Below are 20,386 nucleotides of genomic sequence, written 5' to 3'. Positions count from 1 at the left end.
TGGTGGCACACGCCTTTAATCCCAGCACTTAGGAGGCAGAGGCAGGTGGATTTCTGAGTTCGAGGTCAGCCTGGTCTACAGAGTGAGTTCCAGGATAGCCAGGGCTACACAGAGAAACCCTGTCTCAAAAAAAAAAAAAAAAAAAAAAAAAATTTAAAAACTGAGAAGGATTCGGTTGAGATTAAAGAAAGGATTGGAGAGGATAGAAAATAAAAACAAGATTGACTAGGTTATTATCCTAACGCTAACAAAAGTGTTGAATACTAAAGGGAGACTATTAAGCCCACTTTTATGTAAATATGCAAATAAGAAATCTAGAACTCAACTAGTTAAATAAAAGAAAACCATAACAGAGCCAATCATAAATTTGTTATAAATCAAGAATAATTAAAACTCCATTCCATGTACCTTCAGCAAATTAAGAAAAACATAGGCATCATCAATGTCTTCCTCCTCCATTTTCACAAGTTTACCTATCTATTACACACTAAAGGTGCTAACTCTATTCAAATCTACATCCACCGCTACTTTCAGTCTTGCTTCCTCTCACACAAGTATCTATGCTTATAGTCTGTACCATGTTTAAAATGCATTCTTACAGTATAACCAAGGTAATTTTCTAAATGAAAATCTAATCACCATCCATCTTGAAAAACATTTTGATAACTTACTATTACTCATAGAATACAGAGAAGAAAAGAATCTTAATCACATAAATTGCTGCACATATGAACTCAGTTGCTATGGCTAAATGATTAAGACCTGGGCAGATGGAGCCATCCAGCATCCCAGCATGGATGGGGAGGGGTTCATGAAGTCCTACACATATCTGAGGAACTACTGCAATTGATGGCTGTTGAGGAGAGGAGTTGGGTTTTTTTTTTTTTTTTAGAAATGTGGTCCTTTACAGAATACCCATGCTCTACCAGATGGTCCTGTCCTCTTGCACATATAGGTGAGTAAACTCAGTGGGCTTAAAAGCAGAGTACATGACACTGGCACAGAAAGCGGTTGTAGAATGAGACAAAAGAAGGAAGTGAATTGAGGGAAACAGGTGCACATTGTATGCTTGTGTAAAACTCTCAAGCAGTGAGTGTCTAAAATAACACAGTTAAGATTTTTAGAAGTTCCTAGGAATACTGATTGATTTTCCCTGACGCTCAAAGAATAACAAAACAGGAATTTGAAAACCCTGAGAAACTTTTTTTCACCACTATATAATTCTAAAATGCATCACTGTTGCTGAACTAACTAAAAGAAAGTCTCAATCAGCTAAAATACACTGTGTGGTCTGTGCCTTTCCTCCAGTTATAATCTGACAGTTGTTCTCCAGTATCTACTTATTTTCTTTTTATCTAAATGAAATGCCCAAATTTTGGCCTGATCTGTGGCCACCTGGAATAAAAACAACCTTCCTAACAAACTTCCTAACTATCTTTGCTAACTCAGGTTATGAAGTTTTTTAGGGTTTTTGTATGTTTTAAAGTAAGCATATGCCACTGACAACTTATATAAATGTCCATAAAAGCAACAGAATGTGCTGCCCACTTCAGAGTGTCTGACATCTGCAATTATGATAGAATAATTGAAGCTCTGGCAACAGTTTTGGACCATGAAGAAACCTCTCAAATAGGAGACAGACAGAAAGGAACAAAACTGTTGCCTATAACCTGGATACTTTGTAGAAATTACAAAAAAAGAAAGAGAAAGGAAGAGAGAGAGAGAGAGAGAGAGAGAGAGAGAGAGAGAAAATACTTACTGTAAGACCACTATTTCTCTAAACCTGTAGCTAACCTAACCTGGTTCTAATATGCTGCCTACTCAACTTCAAATTCCATGACAATCTCCCTACTCTTCTCCATAGTTGGCCTTCTTTCTTGTAGAATATTCTACTAGTCACAATTCCTTTTACCATGAAGCTGCAATTAATCTAGAATAACCCTCAGCCTTTTCCTTTAGTTAATACCTACTTAACCTACAGTTTCAGCTAAACTACTTGCAACTTACTCAGACTTGTTTAGCAAATTACTTCACCATCAAACGTTTGACTCCTTAGTCCATTTCTACCTAGGGGGTCTTGAAAAGTGATGCCTGGGAAAGATGTCTTTCTAGGGGGGTTTGTGCCATACTCGTATTCTAATAATGTGCCTTAGAGTGGGCTCTTTGGGTCAGCTTTAGCAGCTGCCTTCTGTGGGGCAGAAGACTATGGTAACCTACATGAATCAGATCTATGAAAACCGTCACCTCTACAAATTAGTTCAAATTTCCCTGTAAGACAATACCATGCATACTGTCAAAAAGCATTGTGTGAAAAGTCAGTACCATCGTGATCCCACTGGCAGAAGACAACTGGAAGTTCCACCCATGGAACTTTTCTGGATTTTGCTTCACACAACCCTTTCCTTAATTGATTTTGAATTATATACCAGCTCTAGTAAACCAAAGCTGGTAAGTGTAACACCCTTTGGTGAAGTCCATGTGTCTTTCTACTACTCAATCGCCTCTCTCCTGAAAGGCAGAAAGGATGGAGTCAGACAAACAGAAAGGAAGTTAATAGACCATGTCTTCACTGTCAGTAACATGGCATGTTTTGTAGAAAAGCATTACTGTAATCAGCCTTTAAGGTATGATCACACCTAGCTCAAATGGATTTAGATCCTGAAAATACTCCTAAAGTCTACACACTCTTTCCTGAACGCTAAGTCCTTAAAACATAATATCAAGGATGATGTATTTATGTAATAATTCTCTTAACAGGCTCACATGAAATATAAGATTAGCAAATTAGTAAATTTTAAAGTGAAATTGACCTGAAATACACAATAAAAAATTATGGGGAAGTAATTAATTTGACACCTTAAGAGTAGTATAATAATAGTACAATACAAATAAACTATTAAATTACAGTAAGATAGAAATGTAACCCCTGGGGGCTGGGATGGGTCTGGACAGATGGCTCAGGAACAGAAGAGCATTAGCTGCTCTTCCTGGGGATCTGGGTTTGGTTCCCAGAACTCACAAGATAATTAGCAACTAATTGGAACCACTGCAGTTCCAGGGGATCCACTGCCCTCTTCTGGCCTCTGCAGGCAATGCATGCGTGTATTGCAAAGGCATGCAAAACACATCATTTTTTCTAACCTCAAAAAAAAAATTTAAAAAGAAAGAGAAAATGTAATGAATAACTAAGAAAATAATCAAAGGACACCAGAAATTATAAGGTTTTACCCCAGTAACATCTCTCTTCCATCAAACTGTCTTTTAAACCTTACCAATAGCAAGGCCTCTGGCACATGTCTGTAATCCCAACAGCTGGGAAACTGAGACAGAACAGCAAGTTCCAGAGCAGTCTATACTACACAGGGGCTCCCTTCCTCTCCCCAAAGTTCACACCAACAATAAAGCCTACTGCTGTAACAACAAAAACATAGTTAAGCTTGATTAAACCACACATCTTAATCTTAATGACTGGATGGTAGTGGGCTCAAGTTCTTTAATCATGATAGCCTTAGATACAAGCAGTTCAGTCTCCATTTACTGAATGCATACTACATGCCATGTACTATATTTCAAAGCAAAATTCCCAACTCTCAGATTTACAAGCTAATGTGGAAAAAACAACAAATACAGACATAGAAAAGCACACACATACAAAAACACAAAGAAAAATACAACAATTTAATAGTGGCCATCTCTGAAACACTCTTTCGGTTTCAATATCATATCTTTTAAAAGCTTACAATTTGTGTAACAGATACATAGTCTACTTATTGCCTAGATGAGTCGAAATATTAAAAGTGGCTAGCGCAAACATCCGGCCACTCTCCCAGCCAGGGAGGACAGGAGTCCGCCCGGCACGGGAGCCCTCTGCCTCAGGAACAGGGAGCACCATCTTGGTTCCGGGACTCCATCGAACTTAGGAACTTAGTCTGCACAGGTGAGAGTGTGCACCACAGAAGCTGACAGCTTCTGTGACCTGTCAAAGCAACACAGCATCTGGGAAAGGTCCTGTTTTGGGCTTTCTTCTTCGGCCAGGAGGAAGTCCAAACACCGGATATCTGCACACCTTCCCTGTAAGAGGAGAGCTTGCCAGCAGAGAGTGTTCTAACCACTGAAACTCAGAGGAGAGACCCTGTCTCCGAGGTCTGCTGATAGACGGTAATCAGAATCACCAGAAGAATAATCTCTAAACAGAGACAACTATAACAACTAACTCCAGAGATTACCGGATGGCGAAAGGAAAACGTAAGAATCTTACTAACAGAAACCAAGACCACTCACCATCATCAGAACCCAGCACTCCCACTTCGCCCAGTCCAGGGCACCCCAACACACCCGAAAAGCTAGACCTGGACTTAAAAGCATATCTCATGATGATGGTAGAGGACATCAAGAAGGACTTTAATAACTCACTTAAAGAATTACAGGAGAACATTGCAAAAGAGTTACAAGTCCTTAAAGAAAAACAGGATAACACAATCAAACAGGTAGAAGTCCTTAAAGAAAAACAGGAAAACACATCCAAACAGGTGATGGAAATGAACAAAACCATACTAGACCTAAAAAGGGAAGTAGACACAATAAAGAAAACCCAAAATGAGGCAACACTGGAGATAGAAACCCTAGGAAAGAAATCTGGAACCATAGATACGAGCATCAGCAACAGAATACAAGAGATGGACGAGAGAATATCAGGTGCAGAAGATTCCATAGAGAACATCGGCACAACAATCAAAGAAAATGGAAAATGCAAAAAGATCCTAACTCAACACATCCAATAAATCCAGGACACAATGAGAAGACCAAACCTACAGATAATAGGAGTGGATGAGACTGAAGATTTTCAACTCAAAGGACCAGCAAACATCTTCAACAAAATTATAGAAGAAAACTTCCCAAATCTAAAGAAAGAGAGGCCCATGAACATACAAGAAGCCTACAGAACTCCAAATAGACTGGACCAGAAAAGAAATACCTCCTGACACATAATAATCAGAACAACAAATGCACTAAATAAAGATAGAATACTAAAAGCAGTAAGAGAAAACGGCCAAGTAACATATAAAGGCAAGCCTATCAGAATTACACCAGATTTTTGACCAGAGACTATGAAAGCCAGAAGATCCTGGACAGATGTTATACAGACACTAAAAGAACACAAATTCCAGCCCAGGCTACTATACCCAGCCAAACTCTAAATTACCATAAATAGAGAAACCAAAGTATTCCACTACAAAACCAAATTCACACATTATCTTTCCACGAATCCAGCCCTTCAAAGGATAATAACAGAAAAAAACCAAAACAAGGACGGGAACCACACCCTAGAAAAAACAAGAAGGTAATCCCTCAACAAACCTAAAAGAAGAACAGAATGCCAACTTTAAAAAGAAAAATAACAGGAACAGAATGCCACAAGAACAGAATGCCAACTTTAAAAAGAAAAATAACAGGAAGGAACAATTACTTTTCCTTAATATCTCTTAATATCAATGGACTCAACTCCCCAATAAAAAGACATAGACTAACAAACTGGCTACACAAACAAGACCCAACATTTTGCTGCTTACAGGAAACTCATCTCAGAGAAAAAGATAGACATACCTCAGAATGAAAGGCTGGAAAACAATTTTCCAAGCAAATGGTAGGGAGAAAAAAGCTGGAGTAGCCATTCTAATATCTGATAAGATTGACTTCCAACCCAAAGTCATCAAAAAAGACAGGGAGGGGCACTTCATACTCATCAAAGGTAAAATCCTCCAAGAGGAACTATCAATTCTGAATATCTATGCTCCAAATACAAAGGCAGCCACATTCATTAAAGAAACTTTAGTAAAGCTCAAAGCACATATTGCACCTCATACAATAATAGTGAGAGACTTCAACACACCACTTTCACCAATGGACAGATCATGGAAACAAAAACTAAACAGGGACACAGTGAAACTAACAGAAGTTATGAATCAAATGGATCTGGCAGATATCTACAGAACATTCTATCCTAAAACAAAAGGATATACTTCTTCTCAGCACCTCATGGTACCTTCTCCAAAATTGACCACATAATTGGTCACAAAACAGGACTCAACAGATACAAAAATATTGAAATTGTCCCATGCATCCTATCAGATCACCATGGACTAAGGCTGATCTTCAATAATAAAATAAATAACAGAAAGCCAACCTTCACGTGGAAACTGAACAACACTCTTCTCAATGATACCTTGGTCAAGGAAGGAATAAAGGAAGAAATTAAGGACTTTTTAGAGTTCAATGAAAATGAAGCCACAACATACCCAAACTTATGGGACGCAATGAAAGCATTTCTAAGAGGAAAACTCATAGCTCTGAGTGCCTCCAAAAAGAAACTAGAGAGAGCACACATTAGCAGCTTGACAACACACCTAAAAGCTCTAGAACAAAAGGAAGCAAATTCACCCAAGAGGAGTAGACGGCAGGAAATAATCAAACTCAGGGGCAAAATCAACCAAGTGGAAACAAGGAGAACTATTCAAAGAATAAACCAATCAAGGAGTTGATTCTTTGAGAAAATCAACAAGATAGATAAACCCTTAGCCAGACTCACTAGAGGGCACAGGGAAAGCATTCTAATTAACAAAATCAGAAATGAAAAAGGAGACATAACAACAGATCCTGAAGACATCCAAAACACCATCAGATCCTTCTACCAAAGGCTATACTCAACAAAACTGGAGAACCTGGATGAAATGGACAAGTTTCTAGACAGATACCAGGTACCAAAGTTGAATCAAGATCAGGTTAATGATCTAAACAGCCCTATATCCCCCAAAGAAATAGAAGCAGTCATTAATAGTTTCCCAACCAAAAAAAGCCCAGGACCAGATGGGTTTAGTGCAGAGTTCTATCAGACCTTCAAAGAAGATCTAATCCCAGTACTTCACAAACTATTCCACAAAATAGAAACAGAAGGTACTCTACCCAACTCATTCTATGAAGCCACAATTACTCTGATACCTAAACCACAAAAAGACCCAACAAAGATAGAAAACTTCAGACCAATATCCCTTATGAATATTGATGCAAAAATCCTCAATAAAGTTCTTGCTAACCGAATCCAAGAACACATCAAAACAATCATCCATCATGAACAAGTAGGTTTCATCCCAGGGATGCAAGGATGGTTCAATATACGGAAATCCATCAACGTAATCCAGTATATAAACAAACTCAAAGACAAAAACCATATGGTCATCTCGTTAGATGTGGAAAAAGCATTTGACAAGATCCAACACCCATTCATGATAAAAGTCTTGGAAAGATCAGGAATTCAAGGCCCATACCTAAACATGATAAAAGCAATCTACAGCAAACCAGTAGCCAACATCAAAGTAAATGGTGAGAAGCTTGAAGCAATCCCACTAAAATCAGGGACTAGACAAGGCTGTCCACTCACTCCATACCTATTCAACATTGTATTTGAAGTCCTAGCCAGAGCAATTCGACAACAAAAGAAGATCAAAGGGATACAAATTGGAAAAGATGAAGTCAAAATATCACTTTTTGCAGATGATATAATAGTATATATAAGTGGCCCAAAAAATTCCACCAGAGAACTCCTAAACCCGATAAACAGCTTCGGTGAAGTAGCTGGATATAAAATTAACTCAAACAAGTCAATGGCCTTTCTCTACACAAAGAATAAACAGGCTGAGAAAGAAATTAGGGAAACAACACCCTTCTCAATAGTCACAAATAATATAAAATATCTTGGTGTGACTCTAACTAAGGAAGTGAAAGATCTGTATAATAAAAACTTCAAGTCTCTGAAGAAAGAAATTATAGATCTCAGAAGATGGAAAGATGCTCATGGATTGGCAGGATCAACATTTTAAAAATGGCTATCTTGCCAAAAGCAATCTACAGATTCAATGCAATCCCCATCAAAATTCCAACTCAATTCTTCAACGAATTAGAAAGTGCAATCTGCAAATTCATCTGGAATAACAAAAAACCTAGGATAGCAAAAACTCTTCTCAAGGATAAAAGAACCTCTGGTGGAATCACCATGCCTGACCTAAAGCTTTACTACAGAGCAATTGTGATAAAAACTGCATGGTACTGGTATAGTGACAGACAAGTAGAACAATGGAATAGAATTGAAGACCCAGAAATGAAGCCACACACCTATGGTCACTTGATCTTCGACAAGGGAGCTAAAAACATCCAGTGGAAGAAAGACAGCATTTTCAACAAATGGTGCTGGCACAACTGGTTGTTATCATGTAGAAGAATGCAAATTGATCCATTCCTATCTCCTTGTAGTAAGGTCAAATCTAAGTGGATCAAGGAACTTCACATAAAACCAGAGACACTGAAACTTATAGAGGAGAAAGTGGGGAAAAGCCTTGAAGATATGGGCACAGGGGAAAAATTCTTGAATAGAACACCAATGGCTTGTGCTGTAAGATCGAGAATTGACAAGTGGGACCTCATGAAACTGCAAAGCTTCTGCAAGGCAAAAGACACCATCAATAAGACAAAAAGACCACCAACAGATTGGGAAAGGATCTTTACCTATCCTAAATCAGATAAGGGACTAATATCCAATATATATAAAGAACTCAAGAAGGTGGACTCCAGAAAATCAAATAACCCCATTAAAAAATGGGGCTCAGAACTGAACAAAGAATTCTCACCTGAGGAATACTGAATGGCAGAGAAGCACCTGAAAAAATGTTCAACATCCTTAATCATCAGGGAAATGCAAATCAAAACAACCCTGAGATTCCACCTCACACCAGTCAGAATGGCTAAGATCAAAAATTCAGGTGATAGCAGATGCTGGCGAGGATGTGGAGAAAGAGGAACACTCCTCCATTGTTGGTGGGATTGCAAGCTTGTACAACCACTCTGGAAATCAGTCTGGCGGTTCCTCAGAAAATTGGACATAGTACTACCGGAGGATCCAGCAATACCTCTCCTGGGCATATATCCAGAAGATGTCCCAACCGGTAAGAAGGACACATGCTCCACTATGTTCATAACAGCCTTATTTATAATAGCCAGAAGCTGGAACGAACCCAGATGCCCCTCAACAGAGGAATGGATACAGAAAATATGGTACATTTACACAATGGAGTACTACTCAGCTATTAAAAAGAATGAATTTATGAAATTGCTAGCCAAATGGATGGACCTGGAGGGCATCATCTTGAGTGAGGTAACACAATCACAAAGGAACTCACACAATATGTATTCACTGATAAGTGGATATTAGCCCAAAACTTAGGATACACAAGATATAAGATACAATTTGCTAAACGCATGAAACTCAAGAAGAATGAAGACCAAAGTGTGGACACTGTGCCCCTTCTTACAAGTGGGAACAAAACACCCATGGAAGGAGTTACAGAGACAAAGTTTGGAGCTGTGACGAAAGGAAGGACCATCTAAAGACTGCCATATCCAGGGATCCATCCCATAATCAGCTTCCAAACGCTGACACCATTGCATACACTAGCAAGATTTTGCTGAAAGGACCCAGATATAGCTGTCTCTTGTGAGACTATGCCGGGGCCTAGCAAACACAGGAGTGGATGTTCACAGTCAGCTATTGGATGTATCACAGTGCTCCCAATGGAGAAGCTAGAGAAAGTACCCAAGGAGCTAAAGGGATCTGCAACCCTATAGTTGGAACAACATGATGAACTAACCAGTACCCCGGAGCTCTTGTCTCTAGCTGCATATGTATGGAAAGATGCTACAATCCTCAGTTCAATCAAGTTCATCAGTGTCTGAATGATGATCAACAGTGAGTTTTCTATAACTGAAGTTGCTACCCAATCATGCAGAATCAAAACAACAAAGGATAAAACAATCCAAAGAAATGTAACGGAGCACATGGCACATTTCATAATGCAACTAGTATTTCTGTTTTGTTTCATGTTTGTTTTCTGATTTCCATACACTGTTAAGAATATTATAATTACCTAAAAATAATCTTCTGTACTCCTCTCCTAATTACAAGCATACTGAAGTACATACAGACTTTCTTAACTTACTTCAACCAAAAGCAAACCAAAACAAAGACAGACTAAATGGAGAAACAGAACAGACAATCTTTGTAGGAGCCATTAACCAGGTAATATACACATTTGAGAAGATTTAAAACAATGGATTTTTTTTAAGTACTCTTTAATTTTGGTTTGATAAATACAGTTTTGATTTAAAATGTTATTTGAGGTTTAGAACATTTCTTTGTTTTTTGTTTTTTGGGGTTTTTTTTTTGTTTGTTTTTTCGAGACACGGTTTTTCTGTGTAGCCCTGGCTGTCCTGGAACTCACTCTGTAGACCAGGCTGGCCTAGAACTCAGAAATTTGCCTGCCTCTACCTCCCAAGTGCTAGGATTAAAGGCATGCGCCACCATGCCCAGCCAGAACATTACTTTGTTATGGAGTGATTGCTTGTTATACTAGAAACCCTGAGTTTTCCTACAACCTACTTATATTAACATGTAATTTAAATTTTGCATCAACTTGTTCATTTTTAATCAACTGATCACTTTTTAAATGTCTCAGTTTTATTGTCTATACACTATATAACAGAAGATAATCATATACACAAAACGTGTTTCTGGCAATAAATTTTAATGTGCAAAGGGACTGACCCCACAACAAAAGAAAGTACTAAACTAGAATCTATAGACCATACCTGCTTGGCAAAAAATATTGTTTCAAGTCGGGAATCCTGAACCACAGAGCCAGCAGGTTCTTCTCCTGGCTGCCACTTGAAAAGAAAAATTAACCCATGAACTGGCCTACAAAATAAAAAACTAAATTAGCAACACCAAAACCAGATTCTTACCATCAATATATTAAGTCATAGCTATGTAACAAAGAAAATGCAAATTAGCTAAGTTAAGTGAATATGGAAATTTAACTAAGACAGGCATTTATAGTCATTACAATGTTGGCTTAAAAGCTAGGAACACTAAAACCTAAATCAGTCATAACAGAATTTTTTTTTTTTTAAGATTTATTTATTTATTATATATAAGTACACTGTAGCTGTCTTCAGACACTCCAGAAGAGGGCGCCAGATCTTGTGTGGATGGTTGTGAGCCACCATGTGGTTGCTGGGATTTGAACTCTGGACCTTCGGAAGAGCAGTCGGGTGCTCTTACCCACTGAGCCATCTCACCAGCCCCAGTCATAACAGAATTATATAAAGTTTATTCTCAAGTCTGTAGACAATTCAACAATTCATTTATCTTTTATCAGCTCACTTAAAAATTAGAAAAATGACTGAGTATGGTAGCACAGGCCTACAAACCCAGCACTTGGGAGGTACGGGCAACCTGGGCTCTGGAGTTTGAGGCCAGCCTGGGCTACATGTGGCCAGGAAATTTTTTTTGGTTTTTCGAGACAGGGTCTCAACTAGTCTTGGCCATCCTAGAACTCATTCTGTAGACCAGGCTGGCCTCGAACTCAGAGATCTGCCTGCCTCTGCTTCCTGAGTGCTAAGATTAAAACATGCACCACCATACCCAGCTAGTGGCTCTGGGTTAAAACAAAGGAAACCAAAAATAAAGTATATATCAAAACTGGAAGCTATTTGCTCACATCAAATCCCAGTATATAGGGTGCTTATATAAAAGCAGCAGACTGCATACATATTATTAACTCTAGGAAATCACTTTTTTTTTTTTTTGGCTTTTTTTGAGACAGGGTTTCTCTTTATAGCCCTGGCTGTCCTGGAACTCACTTTGTAGACCAGGCTGGCCTCGAACTCAGAAATCCGCCTGCCTCTGCCTCCCGAGTGCTGGGATTAAAGGTGTGCGCCATCACGCCCAGCTAGGAAATCACTTTTGCATAACTGGGAAATCACTTTTGCATAATTATTGAATCTATGTATAATCCTCATGACTACTGCCATCTTATGCATAATGAAATTACTCATTCTTAATGGAATAAACATTAAGTCATTATTTTAAATTTCTTATTTTGACAGCTTTCTTCAGCCAGAATTAGTCTCTTATTTTGTCTGCAATCACTGCCCTTTCTATGGAGAAGATGAAAATAGAGAAACTCACTTTTTTCTCACTACTAAACACAGTACAGTAACTTTAAGTACCCATTTCCCCTTTAATTACTTTACAGGCTTTTTGTGACAAAATCTCACTCTGTAGCCCATGTAAGACTCGCTTTATAGCTAATTTGGCCTCAAACTTATGACAGTCCTTTTGCCTCAGCCTTCTAAACTCTGAGAGTACAAATAATCAGGCATCAGGCCTGGCTGCCATTTTTCCCTTGAAAAGCCTCTTCTTGTCCCCATTATAAAGCTATGAACGTTCTCAAAATGGAAACTCATTTGGGCCTCCATCCGCAGTTAGTCAATGTGTTTTTGTCTATATGTGGAGACAGAACCTCACTCCACACTCCAGGTTGGCCTGGCTGAGAACTATCTACACATTCAACACTTTCCGGGAGTTACCACTCCTCCTGCCTTAGCCTTACCTCGCACTTCAGCTCTGGGAGGCGATTCTTATCAGAAAGCTGGTGAAAGATTCTTCCTAGCATCAACATTTGGAATTTGAACTTTTAACCTTCTCAGGAAACAATACCACAGCATATGATCTATCTGTGCTTTCCTGGCCTATTATTATTTTAATGATAAAATACATTTTAGGGTTTAATGCTATTGAACTGTAAGTGAATGTTGTGAATTTATAATCATAAAAATGTAGATAATTTTAATTTCTTGCATATAACATACCCATGAATCGCAGATTCTTGGTTATGAACTCAGGATAATACTTATTCTACAGAATTGAAAACAATAACAAAACCAAAACCTAAATGCACTCAGCCCTATGGCAATTCAAGTAAAATGAAAAGAAAAATTGAAGTATCTTTTAAAAGTGTGCTGAGGGCTGGAGAGATGGCTCAGCAGTTAAGAGCACTGACTGCTCTTCCAAAGGTCCTGAGTTCAATTTCCAGCAACCACATGGTGGCTCACAACCATTCGTAATGAGATCTGATGCTCTCTTCTGGAGTGTCTGAAGACAGCTACAGTGTACTTACATATAATAAATAAATATATCTTTTTTTTAAAAAGTGTGCTGAAACATAGATAAATACAATTAAAACTTCACTTACTTTAGCTTTTCAAAACTCTCAGGTTCTAAGCTCCATATTTCTTCTACTTGGGCCCCTCGGCAACCTGAAACAAGAAATTATTTTCTTTAGAAAACAAAAAACATATTTTCTCCTTTACCAGGAGATAAAATACTAACTAAAAGAAAGGCATATGCTAGGGCAACAAGACATGACAAATTAGAATGGTAAAAGTGCTAACACCCCCAGCCAAGCCCACTGCTTCCTTTATTGTTTCCCAGAGCCTTAGTGTGAGATCATAGTATTAAGATTCAAGAGTTTATTTATATCAAATAGAACCCTGTAATGTCTGTATCTCAATCCTTGGCTCCTTGTTTCTTACTCTGTCCTTAACTCTTTTTAATAAAATCACTATACTTTTCTCTTCTATGAAAGAATAGCACTTAACAATGACTTTCAATCTTTAGTTTTGATACATTCCAAGTATATTCTCTACTAACCCCTTTCCCTAACCCAAGCACACTCTTCTACACCATTGTTTTCCAACCACACTTATTATGATTATTTTGTTCTCCTGGGAATATGCAGCAATATCTATAGCCTTTTCCTTTTCTTTTTTTTTAAAGATTTATTTTTTATTTTTATATGTAAGTACATTGTAGCTGTCTTCAGACACACCAGGAGAGGGTGTCAGATGTCATTAAGGATGGTTGTAAGCCACCATGTGGTTGCTGGGATTTGAACTCTGGACCTTTGGAAGAGCTGTCAGTGCTCTTAACCGCTGAGCCATCTCTCCAGCCCTCCTTTTCTTTCTTTTCCTTTATTTTCTTTTTTCTAGTCAATAGCATGAACAATTCAGGTGACTTACCACTGGCATCTAGTAGAAAGAGATGACAAATTATCTGACTAGATAGATAATACATCTATAATTCCAGGTACTAGGAAAGCTAAGACAGGTGGATGATTCAAATACAGTAGTTGAGAGCCTCCAGGATTATCTAAAACAATAGTTTTAGCCCCAGCCAAGAAACTTCATTCTAGAAGTACCACAGTACTCACAAAGTAAGCATTCAGCTTCTTGAACTGCTAAATTTCAATCATGGCTCAACCATTACTACATATGACCATTTTGCCTCTATATTATTCTCACACAGCTGTGAAGGCAAAAATGAGAGAATAAATAAGACATATAGTGCCTAACACTAAAAGCCACTAGATGGCAGCTAGCATTATTACAAGACATAAAATAACTATCTACCAGTGTCTCTGTGTGTAAACAGTTTTGGATAGTGTTTCTCTAAAACCTACACAATATGATGTCAACACAAGAATATTCAGGATATTAACTTGTCTGAATTCTCTATAGCTACTACTAATTAAAGTCTACATTTGCTTGCAGTTGTCTGGAAACCTAACTCCTGATGTTCAAGTGGGTACTCAGGAAGCCTTCAGATCTCCTTTTCTTTCTTTTTTTTTTTTTTTTTTTTTTTAAGTATCTTGTCATATAGAGTATTCTTTTTTGTTTTTGTTTTTGTTTTTTGTGTTTTTTTGTTTTTTTGTTTTTTTTAATTAGGTATTTTCCTCATTTACTCTCCTTTTCTTTTAATGGTTCTCTGTTAAGGTTAGCATACCTAGATTCAATCTGGAGCACAAAAGAACTAAGTTCAAGTTCACATCATCCCATGTCTCTTGCTTCACTCTCTCAAACGCTAAATTTATGGGTATGAGCCTAGCTGTCTTTGAAGCTCAACTTTTGAGAAAGGAGACAACAAATCTGAACTTTGCTTTCCTCGTGTACATACAAATCACAGTCAGTATCTGTTTTGTTTAAAGGAGAAAGAGAGAGGTTGATTGAGAGAGAGATTGAGAAAAGTTTTCCTGTTATATAGAGAGTGGTAAGGGAGAAAATACTATGCACAAAGAACTTAATGCAGACTCTCCTATCATTAAATAAAAAGTTGAGGAGTGTCAGGTGGTAAAGTGTGCATAAGCAGGAGGGCCTAAACTTGGATCCCCAGCTCCCACATAAACAGGCTTCCATAGCGCTAACCCTTGGGAGGCAGGGGGGCGGCAGGCAGGCAGGGTTTTGGGGTTTTTGTTTTCTTTTCTTTTCTAGAGCTTATTGGCCAACTGACATAGGTAACAGGTGAGACTCAAGCTCAATGAGAGACCCTATCTCAAAAACCAAAGTGGAGAATAACTGAACATACATTATCTCCCTCTAGTCAGTACAAAGATGAATAGATACATACTACACACACACACACACAAGCTGAGGGAAGAGTTTTGAAAGTTAATGAACTACTAGCATTCATCAAGTACTTTTTGTAGGCCATGTACAGAAACATAAACGATTGTAACACTTAGAAGCCCTATGATCCAATACAGTAAAATCAAAGACAGTGCAGGATGCATAAATTATATATGAAAGATACGTAGGATATATTCTACAAGTTCAGGGCTCGACAGATCACTCACTGGTTTATGAGAACATTTTCATGAGTAACTGAACTAAATCCTCCACCATATGATCATCTAATGTCATCCAAACCACAACACTCTAAGGAGGTTCTAAAATTTAAATGACAGAATTCTTTAAATATTTATGCACTAACATACCATACTGATACTACGGATCTTTCTTATAGAATTATATAAAACTCCAAAACTAATTTCAAAAGTATTCTCATTTTCTTCTCTGCCCCCTTAGTTTCACTAATCAACTGAAACTGACCTTGAACTTCTGACTCTTCTGCATCAGCCTCCCATGCCTGATCAAAAATAGTTAATAGTTTTGTATGGTCTGAAGAATGATTTACAATAGTCATACCTTTGGTTTTGAATGAGTGATTTTATTAAATATATAGCAAGTCGAAGTAAATGAACAATCAGTAAATTACAGGTAGACAGCAAAGCATCATTAGATTGGCCTCACTCAACTTGTCCAGTCGGTTTCTGCTGGGTTCTGTGCATGTCGTGATTTGTTCCTGTACCTGGAAGGCTCACTGGAGGGGACATTCTGCTCTGCCGGAAACTCTCTGAGGAACTCCAGCCAACAATCTCAAAGGTATTTCCCCAATGGATTTCTGCTAGATCTATTAAGAACCTGATAGATGTTTAAGTGCCTGGTTTGGATTTTAAGATTTAATTACGTGTATAAGTATTTTGTCTGCATGTATATATGTGCACAACATGGATACCTGGTGCTTATAGAGGCCAAAATAGAACACTGGTCTCTGGGGACTAGAGTTGGAGACAGTTGTGAGCTACCATGTGGGTGCTAGGAATGGAATCCATATCCTACGCAAGAGTAATCAGTGCTTTTAACAGTTCAGTCAGTGCAACTCTCCAGCCGATGGTGATGCTCTTTTTAAGTGTTTATTTTTTAATATTTAAATTATGTGTGTGCATATATGTAAGTTCAGGTGTCCTTGGGACCCAAAGGATTTCATGGAGCTAGAGTTAGAGGCAGTTAGAAGCATGTATGTTCTTATCCACTGAGCCATCTCCCCAGTCACAATTTGATGTTTTGTCTACTTCATCCTTTGCTATGTATTCTTTTACTTTAGCTTGCTGTGTACTTAATAAACTCACTTATTCCAAACCAAGAGTATAGCAGTATCAGGATGATTATCCTAACCGTATAGGATAATAATTTTCTTAAAAATATACCTGGAAACACCACCCCTTCCCTATGAAATATACTTTGGTGTTCTCCTAAAATATTACTAGTGCTTTTTTAAATGACGGCTAGAGTCTCTATCTTCCAACAGATGGAATCTCAACAAGTTTTCCATCAACAAGTTTACCAAAAGCAGTAGGGAAGACTCCAGCTTCTGCACCCCTAACAAAGAAGAGTCCAGAAGTTTTCCTCAGCCCTGTTCTCAGCTATCCCATGGTATAAAGATCATGGTGTACATACATGACATGTGGCTGTATGTACATGTGGCTGTGGTGATGTGAGCAAACAGCTAACCTCTCAAAGGATCTGTACAGTTTGAACTTGACTGAGAGCCCTCAATTAGAGACTAATACCCTTTAAATGAGTCAGTGCTGCTTTGGGGAATTCAATTATAAACAATACGTATGTACTTCCCAAGACTACATTTCTTGTGTGAAGCCAAGTTTTATCTTCTTTCTTTCCTCAGAACAAAGTAAAATACACCTTAGATGTGATCATAAGTGACTTAATTTCAAGGACCCAATTAATTCCCATCCATTTTTAAGCATGAGTCAGTAATTACAGATGAAGAAATACTCCAGACTTCTCTCCTGTCAAAGATATCTGTATCTTGCTACACCTGTGTCAACACAGTGAAGGCTACGTTACACAGTGAGTTCATTTCAAAAACATTGCAATCGTATTCATAATAGAAACAGATGTTTCACTTTCAGACAAATAAACTTCCAAACCCTATTGTAAATATAAGAACTGGACAAGGAAAAAATGAAAATAATTAAAATAAAGCATTTTTTCCTTTGAAGCAGCTAATGTTATAAATTACCTTCATGGATCTGCAACCCTATGGTTGGAACAACATTTTGAACTAACCAGTACCCCGGAGCTCTTGTCTCTAGCTGCATATGTATCAAAAGATGGCCTAGTCGGCCATCAATGGAAAGAGAGGCCCATTGGACTTGCAAACTTTATATGCCCCAATATAGGGGAATGCCAGGGCCAAAAGAATGGGAATGGGTGGGTAGGGAAGTGGGGGCGCTATGGGGGACTTTTGGGATAGCATTGGAAATGTAATTGAGGAAAATATGTAATAAAAAATATTAAAAATTTTAAAAAAAATTACCTTCATTTAATGTGCAAAATCCTTCTACACTAGGAGTCAGCAATCCGTTACTGACGACTGCTTTACTCAGTATGTGCAGATGCACTTATATTACTAAAATGTCTAACTTTAAATTATTTTCAAATTCCAAGTTTTCTGTACATGTGAAACTGAAAACAGCAGCTAGTTTCTGGTCTGCACTAATGTCTTTCTTTTTATTGTGTATGTGAGTGAGAGAATACTAAGGTGCATGTGCCACAATTGAGCGGGTGGCTTTAGGCAGGGTTAGCTCCCTCTTCCACGGGTCCAGGAGCCATCAGGCTTGGGTCAGCAGGCTTGCTATGCCACCAGCCCTAGACTGCATTAGTTTCAAAATAAACTTGGGCCACTATCTCTGAACATCAACTTTTCAAATGACAGTTAAAGATTTTGAAAGTAAAAATTATCACTTAACCTGTAAACATTTCAAATTCTGTAATGTCCAAAACTGATCTAATTTTCTTTCCTATCAAGTCTATTCTTCAAATTATACTTTATTGATCCACCCAAGCCAGAAGCTGAGGTCATGTTTGACTCTTCTTTCCTACAGTCAGTCAACTCCTGCTAATTTTCTTTTCTCTTTCTGTAGGAGAAATATACTACTACCCAACCTCTACTGTAAGGTTGGCAGCCCTGAGAACTCCTCTTTTAATGTAGCATGTTCTGGATGCATTCCTGCTCCTAAGAGAATGAGGAGAAGGTATTTCCACATGCAACCTGAGATTGAAATACTACCTAACTGCTGACTCTCCTTTCTCTGTACCCCAGGGCTTAATGTCAAGCCAATCGCCCACAAACTTACCATTTTCAAAAAGAGTCATCTCATTCTAGCTTAACTCTAGACACTGTAAGCACAATCAATGTTAATCACAAACTAATTTTAATTATGTTTGATCTCCACATCTTTTTCAGAGTAAGTCCCCAGTGACTGCCAGGCAATCTAATCTATACAATATGGTATCTGATTTGGCATGGCTTTACCTTTTTACCTAAGATCTCTACACTGCCTGCCTATTCATTACACCATATTTTAGTTACTTTGCTGGCTGCTCCATAAGCTACCTTTAGGTAACCACACTAGATCATGCTTCCCCTTTTGCCCAGCTCCTCTGTGATCTACACAGTTAAAACACTTTCTACATACTCTTAAACGGAAACCAACATGTTACTATAGATTGACTCTCAGTTCTTCAGACCAGCATTCCGATTATTCACATTAAAATTTCCAAGTCCGTAACTGTATGCCCGAAGTACAGTTGAACATATGTTACGTAATGCTCGAAATATTCAGCCAGGTACAGTACACAAAATCTACATTAACGTTTGCTATATTTTGGGTACACATTTTAACAAAACAGTTAAAAACATTATCTTAGAAAAAATCAAAATGAAAATGGAGAAGAGAGAAGAAGAAAAAAAAAAAAAAACTCCCTCAAAACGTTGGGAACACGAGGAAGGATAAACTGTCCTATTGGTTGACTAGTACGGAAGGAAAAAAGTCAAGAGAGAAATTCAGAGCTAAGCATGTGGCCTCTGAGCAAAAGCACTACCTCAAGAAAACTCAACTTCACAGGAAGTCAAAAAAGGAGGGAATAAAAGAATTGCGGGAAGCAGCGTGCAGACCCGCGTAGACGGTTATCTTTGGAGGTCCGGAAGAGGTGCCCACATACGAAAGGTGAAAGTTCTGCTTTTGGGACACTAGAATCTCGAGTTTCTGGGCGGCTGGAGCCTCAGACACCACCCGGGGAAACACACGCCCTAGACCGGCTGCTCCGCAGGACCGACGGCCTGAGCGATGCACCTGACCACACTGGAGACAGGGAGGCTCCGCAGGGAAGGGACAGCGGAAAGGACAAGAGAAGCGCGGAGGAGATGATGAGGGAGGGAGACAAGGAAGGAGGACGCTCGAGGCAATTCAAGTGTCCGAGTCCCAAGTCCGGAGAACACAGCAGTGCACAGGCAGAGGGACTCCTTCCCCTCGTGGTGTGGCTCCCAAGATCACTGCGGAGACGCGGTCGCCCCGGGCCGAGGACGCGGCCGAAGCCCTACATTCCACACACGCCGACTCCAGTCCCTGAAGTCACTTCTCCGACGCCGGGCGTCGGTGGCGGCAGGTGACCGCCTGGCCCAACGCGGGCCTCCTCCCGGAACCCCCGGCCCAGGACGGTCCCCCTGGTGCTCACCGAATCCTTTAATGAGCTCGGTGAAGACCCCGGGGTCGCTTTCCATGAGACACCACTCCCCGGCATTGCTCGACATGGTCCCCGACCACACACACACCGCCCCGCTTCCACCTCGCGCTCTCCGGAGCCCCGCAGCACAAGCTGCCACCGGCCGCAGACCTCAGCAAAACCCGCCGCCGAGCGTCAACCCCACGTCACCCCGCCTACTTCCCGACAGCCTCCGGGCGCCGTCACCTGCCGCGCGCCGGAGCACAGAAGGACGCTCTAGCCACCCGGGAGACGTCGA

General features: G+C 39.2%; 1 protein-coding gene and 1 non-coding gene across 5 annotated transcripts in view; both read right to left on the bottom strand.

The window, feature by feature from the left end:
• Window positions 1-20,317, bottom strand: part of Uchl5 (ubiquitin C-terminal hydrolase L5) — a 35,129-nt gene extending 14,812 nt beyond the window's left edge. For all 4 annotated transcript variants that reach the window (XR_002377354.2, XM_021155763.3, XM_021155770.3 and 1 more), the window contains exons 1-3: window positions 20,101-20,317; window positions 13,140-13,203; window positions 10,693-10,798 (exon numbers count right to left, since the gene is read on the bottom strand). Coding sequence is in view for 3 of the 4 variants with exons in the window: in XM_021155763.3 (XP_021011422.1) it covers window positions 10,693-10,798; window positions 13,140-13,203; window positions 20,101-20,176 (246 nt within the window). In the remaining variant the exon portion in view is untranslated. The remainder of the gene's footprint in view (window positions 1-10,692; window positions 10,799-13,139; window positions 13,204-20,100) is intronic.
• Window positions 18,499-18,633, bottom strand: LOC115032540 (small nucleolar RNA U109). The gene has a single exon (XR_003838193.1). It is a non-coding gene; the product is annotated as a small nucleolar RNA U109 (small nucleolar RNA).
• Window positions 20,318-20,386: the final 69 nt, after the last annotated feature.

The sequence above is a fragment of the Mus caroli genome, unplaced genomic scaffold (assembly GCF_978045245.1).
Source record: "Mus caroli unplaced genomic scaffold, Mus_caroli_1 scaffold_1, whole genome shotgun sequence".
Taxonomy (NCBI): domain Eukaryota; kingdom Metazoa; phylum Chordata; class Mammalia; order Rodentia; family Muridae; genus Mus; species Mus caroli.
This window is presented reverse-complemented; position numbering and strand designations above follow the sequence as displayed.